The sequence below is a fragment of the Oncorhynchus tshawytscha genome, linkage group LG33, assembly GCF_018296145.1.
Source record: "Oncorhynchus tshawytscha isolate Ot180627B linkage group LG33, Otsh_v2.0, whole genome shotgun sequence".
NCBI lineage: Eukaryota > Metazoa > Chordata > Actinopteri > Salmoniformes > Salmonidae > Oncorhynchus > Oncorhynchus tshawytscha.
In genome coordinates, this window is record NC_056461.1 from 3,734,328 (window position 1) to 3,743,011 (window position 8,684).

At 42.7% G+C, this 8,684-nt stretch overlaps 1 protein-coding gene across 1 annotated transcript; it reads left to right on the top strand.

The window, feature by feature from the left end:
- The first annotated feature begins 1,113 nt into the window (after positions 1 to 1,113).
- LOC112230767 (prostaglandin E synthase) lies at positions 1,114 to 8,188 on the top strand. The gene is made up of 3 exons (XM_024397042.2): positions 1,114 to 1,324; positions 1,463 to 1,545; positions 5,671 to 8,188. Exons 1-3 carry the CDS (start codon positions 1,193 to 1,195, stop codon positions 5,951 to 5,953), a joined length of 498 nt encoding a protein of 165 aa, XP_024252810.1. The 5' UTR covers positions 1,114 to 1,192; the 3' UTR covers positions 5,954 to 8,188.
- Positions 8,189 to 8,684: the final 496 nt, after the last annotated feature.

An 8,684-nucleotide genomic window follows, 5' to 3' on the forward strand; every position in this document is an offset into this window, starting at 1 on the left:
GGTATATAACAAAGTATTGAGATAAACTTTTGTTATTGACCAAATACTTATTTTCCACCATAATTTGCAAATAAATTCATAAAAAATCCTACAATGTGATTTTCTGGATTTTTTTTTCTAATTTTGTCTGTCATAGTTGAAGTGTACCTATGATGAAAATGACAGGCCTCTCTCATCTTTTTAAGTGGGAGAACTTGCACAATTGGTAGCTGACTAAATACTTTTTTGCCCCACTGTATATAGGGCAGCAGCTTCTACGATGCAGGGTTGAGTAGCCGGGTGGTAGCCGGCTAGTGATGGCTATTTAACACTCTGATGGCCTTGAGATATAAGCTGTTTTTCAGTCTCTCTGCTTTGATGCACCTGTACTGACCTTGCTTTCTGGATGATGGCGGGGTGAACAGGCTGTTGCTCGGGTGGTTGATGACCTTGACGATGCAGACCGCACCACCCTCGGGAGAGCTCTGCGATTGCTGGCTGTGCAGTTGCCGTACCAGGCAGTGTTACAGCCCGACAGGATGCTCTCAATTGTGCATCTGTAAAACTTTGTTAGGGGCCAAGCCGAATTTCTTCAGCCTCCTGCATTCGCCATCACACTGTCTGTGTGGGTGAACCATTTTAGACTGTCAGTGATGTGTACACAGAGGAAATGTTTGCTTTCCACCTTTTCCACTGCGGCCCCATCGATGTGGATAGGGGCGGGCACCCTCTGCTGTTTCCAGAAGTCCACAATCAACTCCTTCGTTTTGTTGAGAGTGAGGTTATTTTCCTGTCACCACTCTGCCAGGGCCCTCAGCTCCTCCCTGTAGGCTGTCTTATCTTTGTAGTTAATCAGGCCTACAACTGCTGTGTCGTCTGCAAACGTAATGATTGAGTGGCCACCCAGTCATACACAAAATAGCACAATTGTTCAGGAGCCCATAAAATGTCTGCTATTCGCTACAGCGTCAAACCTTGATTAGATAGTGATTGTATCCTACTGATCAGATCACAAAACCTACATGTTAATGCAAGGTGTAAACGAAGCTAGAGAGCGAGAGAGAGAGAGCGAGAGAGAGAGCGAGCGAACGAGAGAGACACCAGACCAGCCCCTCCAAAATGTGCGTCAGTGAAAGTGTTTAGACTGGGGATCCAGCCCACTCACACACACTTTCCCGTTAGGCACACATCAACAGCAGTACTTAATTTGGGAATGGGAAGATCATACCAAATAATGATGTTAGAGAACAAGGTTTTTTCCTGTTTTGTATTCTATAGTGTTCTCCTGGTAATCAAGATGTACATCATAGCAATCATCACTGGACAAGTAAGGCTGCGCAAAAAGGTAAAAGACTCTGTGCGTCCTAGCTGACAGTTTATTAGGCTAATTCAGTATTTGATGTATGCTTTGAGCGTGGTAGTTCCTAAAGTCAAAATCTGCGCTGTATAAACATTGGGTATTCAGTCTCTCTCTCATGTTAAGGCTTTCGCAAACCCAGAGGACGCGCTGAGACATGGTGGCCTCCAGCACTTCAGAGAGGATCCAGATGTAGAGCGGTGCCAAAGGTGAGAGGAATGATTACTGTTATCTGATTTGAATGTAGCCTTGCCTATTGACATTGATGGTAGGATTACATTTTAAGTGGTCTGAAATTGAACAGTAAGGAATAATAATAGGAAGCTTTTGTATTTTTCTCAAACGTGGAGAATTTTATCTGGATTTGGTTGAAATCTTTAGAGATCATTTGTAGCACTTTTGTTTTAAATTCATGGAGCCTCGGGCTGGGGATATGGTTCAGTGTCTGTGTTGTTTTAACTTGTCGGGATATGATCCATGACAGCGGAATAAAAATAAACTTTTCTCCTTCACTTGGGGCCCTCTCTGACAAGAGCCATTTGTGACAGGAAATATGTTGAGCTGAGCAGGCATTCATGCACTGATGCACAATAAAATGGAATGCTTCATGACTGGTATCATTTAGGTCCAATGAATTGTGTTTTATTAAAAGGCTTCTAAAGTTTAATTTCCATGTACTTTAACATTTCAGACTTGATTTGAAATGTATCAACCCCTACAAAAAAATGAAATTGTGTGGAGTGAAGTGAAGTTTAATTCTTATCAGGGCAGGTCTCCTACAATAATATTAGTACAGGAGTGGCTTTGTAGCCAGAGGGGAAGCCATTTAATGGTGGTTTCCGTCTGTACTCCTATTCATAATAAAACTCCTAAGATCTTAGAGGGGTATATGCTTGTCCAGCTCTCCTGAAATAATCAAATATTTAAAGGTCACAAGTAAATTTTGTTTAGTCAAATCCATGGCAGGTCCTGGGTCCTTCTCCATATCTTGATGTTGAGTGGTACTTTAATTAAACAAAGTAAGATGAACAACACACTGAAGTTATCTGAGATTACGTTCAACCTTCCTCTTCCTTCCTTTTCCTTTTTCTGAGTAAATCTGATTTCATTGGAATGAAAATTTGTAGTATTGAGTCTACAACTGTTTAGGCTCTTGAGGGTAATTGAAATCCATAGTCTGTGTTTTACAACTGACTCAGCTAGCCGACGGTAAAGCCCATGCTTAAATAGAGACATTCTATAGGTCCATTTAGAGACAGAGACTTGAATACCTGAGAGGAATGTTCCTCTTGTGGAGAAGTGTGTGTCAGTCAGAGGAGAGGAAGCCTTACGAATCGACCTGGCCGGGGTATCCTGGAAGGATATTGATCTCATCCCGTCAGTAGAGGATGCCTGGTTATTTTTTTTTAAATGCCTTCCTCGCCATCTTAAAATAAGCATGCCCCATTCAAGAAATGTAGAACCAGGAACAGATATAGCCCTTGGTTCTCCCCAGACCCGACTGCCCTTAACCAACACAAAAACATCCTATGGCGTTCTGCATTAGCATCGAACAGCTCCCGTGATATGCAACTTTTCAGGGAAGCTAGAAACCAATATACACAGGCAGTTATAAAAGCCAAGGCTAGCTTTTTCAAGCAGAAATTTGCTTCCTGCAACACAAACTAAAAAAAGTTCTGTGACACTGTAAAGTCCATGGAGAATAAGAACACCTCCTCCCAGCTGCCCACTGCACTGAGGATAGGAAACACTGTCACCACCGATAAATCCACTATAATTGAGAATTTCAATAAGCATTTTTCTACGGCTGGCCATGCTTTCCACCTGGCTACCCCTACCCCGGGTCAACAGCACTGCACCCCCCACAGAAAATCGCCCAAGCCTTCCCCATTTCTCCTTCTCCCAAATCCAATCAGCTGATGTTCTGAAAGAGCTGCAAAATCTGGACCCCTACAAATCAGCCGGGCTAGACAATCTGGACCCTTTCTTTCTAAAATCATCTGCAGAAATTGTTGCAACCCCTATTACTAGCTTGTTCAACCTCTCTTTCGTGTCGTCTGAGATTCCCAAAGATTGGAAAGCAGCTGCGGTCATCCCCCTCTTCAAAGGGGGGACACTCTTGACACAAACTGCTACAGACCTATATCTATCCTACCCTGCCTTTCTAAGGTCTTCGAAAGCCAAGTCAACAAAACAGATTACCGACCATTTCGAATCCCACCATACCTTCTCTGCTATGCAATCTGGTTTCAGAGCTGGTCATGGGTGCACCTCAGTCACTCTCAAGGTCCTAAACGATATCATAACCACCATCGATAAGAAACAATACTGTGCAGCCGTATTCATTGATCTGGCCAAGGCTTTCGACTCTGTCAATCACCACATCCTCATCGGCAGACTCGATAGCCTTGGTTTCTCAAATGATTACCTCGCCTGGTTCACCAACTACTTCTCTGATAGAGTTCAGTGTGTCAAATCGGAGGGCCTGTTGTCCGGGTGTCTGGCAGTCTCTATGGGGGTGCCACAGGGTTAAATTCTTGGACCGACCCTCTTCTCTGTATACATCAATGATGTCGGTCTTGCTGCTGGTGAGGCTCTACACAGACGACCTCTACGCAGACGACACCATTCTGTATACTTCTGGCCTTTCTTTGGACACTGTGTTAACAACCCTCCAGATGAGCTTCAATGCCATACAACTCTCCTTTCGTGGCCTCCAATTGCTCTTAAATACAAGTTAACTAAATGCATGCTCTTCAACCGATCTCTAACTGCACCTGCCCCTCCGTCCAACATCACTACTCTGGACGGTTCTGACTTAGAATATGTGGACAACTACAAATACCTAGGTGTCTGGTTAGACTGTAAACTCTCCTTCCAGATTCACATCAAACATCTCCAATCCAAAGTTAAATCTAGAATTGGCTTCCTATTTCGCAACAAAGCATCCTTCACTCATGCTGCCAAACATACCCTTGTAAAACTGACTCAATAAATTGGATGCAGTCTATCACAGCGCCATCCGTTTTGTCACCAAAGCCCCATATACTACCCACCACTGCAACTTGTACGCTCTCGTTGGCTGGCCCTCACTTCATACTCGTCGCCAAACTCACTGGCTCCAGGTCATCTACAAGAACCTACTAGGTAAAGTCCCCCCTTATCTCAGCTCGCTGGTCACCGTAGCAGCACCCACCTGTAGCACGTGCTCCAGCAGGTATGTCTCTCTGGTCACCCCCAAAACCAATTCTTCCTTTGGCCACCTCTCCTTCCAGTTCTCTGCTGGCAATGACTGGAACGAACTACAAAAGTCTCTGAAACTGGAAACACTTATTTCCCTAACTAGCTTTAAGCACCAACTGTCAGAGCAGCTCACAGATTACTGCACCTGTACATAGCCCATCTATAATTTAGCCCAAACAACTACCTCTCCCCCTACTGTATTTATTTATTTTGCTTGTTTGCACCCCATTATTTCACTCTCTACTTTGCACATTCTTCTACTGCAAATCTACCATTCCAGTGTTTAACTTGCTATATTGTATTTACTTTGCCACCATGGCCTATTTTTTGCCTTTACCTCCCTTATCTCACCTCATTTGCTCACATCGTATATAGACTTATTTTTCTACTGTATTATTGACTGCATTTTTGTTTTACTCCATGTGTAACTCTGTGTTGTTGTTCGTGTCGAACTGCTTTGCTTTATCTTGGCCAGGTCGCAGTTGTATATGAGAACGTGTTCTCAACTGGCCTACCTGGTTAAATAAAGGTGAAATAAATACAAATAAATTCACTTTTAGGAAGAGACCTGGATAAGCAGCTATACTCCCAGGCTCTTGTAATGGACGGTTTCTACGCTCAACGTGTGTGTGTGTGTGTGTGTGTGTGTGTGTGTGTGTGTGTGTGTGTGTGTGTGTGTGTGTGTGTGTGAGCGTGCGTGCGTGTGTGTGTACTCATCTTGGTCATGCTAAGATGGAGGTATTTCCCTCTGTTATTCACGAGGCTAAACCCCTCCCTGATGTTGGCTAATCGAAAAAGTGTGTTTGTCAGTGTGTGTGATGTTGAGTAATCATAGCAGAAGTGTTTTCACTGTTTGGGTCAGTGCCAGACGGCTGAGTCAGACAACCGTATACCGTAAGTTCTGGGAATTAACTTATGATTCAAAACAGATGTGTAAGCATTGATAGCAGTTGTGTGTATCCAGGGTACTAGCTGAGTACAAACCGCTTAGTTATTCTCTTAAAAACCCATACCTTCGTGATAATGAATATGAATATATTCAATATCTAAAAATATACATGTAATCTAAAATTATTTTTCGTGTGTTTCAGGGCTCACCGTAACGACATGGAGAATATCGTCCCCTTCCTGTTCCTGGGGGCCGTCTACTCCCTGATTGGCCCGTCGCTGGCCGTGGCCCGCGCTCACTTCCTGGTCTTCTTCCTATTCCGCATGCTCCATACGCTGGCCTACCTCTGTGTCCTGCGGGCACCCACGCGCTCCCTGGCCTATGTGATCGCCCAGGTGCCCTGCATCTCCATGGCCGTTCAGATTCTCGCGGCGGTGTCCTCGTATGCGTGTTCTGACTTTATTGGTGACCGTGTCAATCTGTGACCAATCTCAGTGGATGATTAGGGCCTGATAAGAGCAGTAGAGAATACTGCTTGTAAGAGGGAACAGATATTTTTCATATGAGGGAAATCCTAAAGACTGCATTGTCATCAGACTGCAATGCTACAATAGCAGTTTGTGCCTCTCAGCAATGCTCTATGAAGTGTACACTGTTGTGCTCTAGCTAGTACATCTTCATGTAGTACTGTATTCTTTTACATCTTAGTCACATAGCAGACGCTTTTATCCAGAGCAACTTGCAGATGCCTTGCTCAAGGGCACATAGACAGATGTTTCACCTAGTTGGCTCGGGGATTTGAACCAGCAACCTTTCAGTTACTAACCCAATGCTCTTAACCGCCAGGCTACCTATATGCTACAGAATGTTGAAGTCAATTGACTCCCTCTGAAGGTCATGGGGACACTACTCTCGGAAGAAAAAGGTTAACCTTTCGATTAACATGTAACTTTGTAACCAATTAATTGGGTTGACATGTTTTTTTTCATACACAAGTCAATGTTACTTGTTTTCATCTTTTACATTCTGTATTTTTTGTCATTCAACAAGTGGTATTTTTGTAGGAAAGTCTGGGATGTAGTGACCTATTTGCTCAAACCAATCCAGTATTTTAGAAGTTGAACTGAAGAGCAGACATGTATAACACAAATCATTTATAATAATGCATTTTTTAAACGAAAACAGAAGAAAACGGTTGAATACCATATTCTAAGGAATATTTCTGGTGTGGTGGTCACTGTATTTGTTTACAAAGCATTGGCCACTAAGCTATCACATGATGGAGGATGATGACTATGTCAGATATGTCACCACTCCTGTCGATGGGCTACGGATGGGTTAGGAGGTTTGTCCTGATCACAGGACTTGACTCACTAGGGCCCATAGCTTTTTCTGGTCCGTTCCTGGACCTAGATAGGATCTATGACTGCTGACTGATCCATAATCATAACATCTACAGATGCTGAATCTTAATGTGATCATCCTGTTGTTGCAGGAATATTCCTGCACAGCAAGAAATGCAAACCAAAAATGTATCAACCCCTAAAAAAATGTCAATTCCAATTCACATTTCCTGTTGCTGCAGGATTATTTTTCTCCTGTGTAAAACTGGCTCAATTTAAGATACGGTATCTGTATTTTAACCTCAACCTTTGTGTTTCTTTAGCCTGTTTACAGATCAACTCTGGCAAGCCTGCAAAAACAGATCTTGGATCAGGCTAATGTTTTTAGAGTACTGTCCATCAATAACCAATAGATGGTTTGTCCATAAATGCTATTGTGTGTTCTACACTGCAGCCCTTTGAGGCTTGCTAGAGCAGAAGATGATATTGTGTAAACCTACATGTTTCAATTGGGAATCATTACTGAACAGTTACGACACAGTTCCAACTTACTGCAACACAGTTCCAAGTTGGAACACAATTTCAGGCCTCTGGATTATAATTAAGCAATATGTGGCTAGGTACAAGCTTATCAATAGACCACCATTAGTTCCTCAGACAGACAGACTTTTGGCCTGGAAGTTGTTCCTTCCTCTGACTTGGGGCTGCTAGGTAATCTCATTCGGGGCTAGGGGTAAGACATTGGAATCTCTGGCTGGGGGAAGGTGATTGTCGTAGGTGGGACGGTGGGTATTCGCTGGCCTCTCTCTCCTTGTCTGATGGTCCAGAGTTCCAGGCAGGGCTGAGTTCCAGAATTCCTCCTTCGTTATGTAAGGCCCTGGACTGGACACTGTCCACAGGAAGGGGCTAGGGGGGGGGGCTGGAAAATGTGCAGTCATGCATGCTTGCTGCTAACCTACACACAGTCATGGGCTGTAGACTCTTCCTCATACTCATTTAAACACGCTCTCACATTCACACATGGATATGTGCCCAGTCTGTAACTTACTGTATAGGTGTTCACAATTACATGCATTCTTGCACTTCACCCTCTTTATGTCTCAATCATATTAACACACTTACATACTCTCACTGTACATGACAATTCATTTTACATACCAACTGCAAGGTATTCAAAAGAAATATGTATTTTTTCTATGGATGACTTCATCTTGTATCAATTCAATGTACAATGGGATAGCCGCAGAAATGAGTTTGGTGGGTGGGGGGATACCATTTGTTATTTGTTTTGCCCATGCTGAGGACCGCTATATCAGTCCACTAATATAGGACTAGTACTTATTTTGTGAAAATTGTAATTAAATGTATTTGAGTGTTTACAAGCATTTGAGTCTGATAATTATCTGTACAAAACAGTTAATCTGATAATACTTGTGGAATATACAAATATTTGCTTAAAATATGTTTTCCCCTTTCTTGAAATACTTTGCAAATGCAACTTTTTTCTATGTGAAAATAGAAATGGACTATTAATTCCTTTTACATTTTAGCAGACACTCGTATCCAGAGCAACAGTAGTTAGTACGTACATTTTCATTCTGGTCCCCTGTGGGAATCACACCCTCCCACAACCCTAGCACGACTAACCACAGCATCACATCATCACAAACCACTTGATGTCTCAATGTACTCAATGCATTCAGGGACTTCAGGTACAAACCTAGATGAACAGCCTATGTATGTACAATACAGTGATGTATATTTACATGAAGTGGATGTAAGGATGGTAAATTAATACTGCACAAAAAGTGGTTGTTTTCCATGTTATTTGATTAAGAAAAATATTACATTTGATGTGGATGTTTTTAGTCTT

Bases quoted from the DNA above. Each gene is read 5' to 3' on its own strand.
- LOC112230767 (XM_024397042.2), top strand. From the start codon at position 1,193: ATGGGAAGATCATACCAAATAATGATGTTAGAGAACAAGGTTTTTTCC. The intron at 1,325-1,462 runs GTAAAAGACTCT...TCTCATGTTAAG, and splicing joins AAGTAAGGCTGCGCAAAAAG to GCTTTCGCAAACCCAGAGGA. The intron at 1,546-5,670 runs GTGAGAGGAATG...CGTGTGTTTCAG, and splicing joins GATGTAGAGCGGTGCCAAAG to GGCTCACCGTAACGACATGG.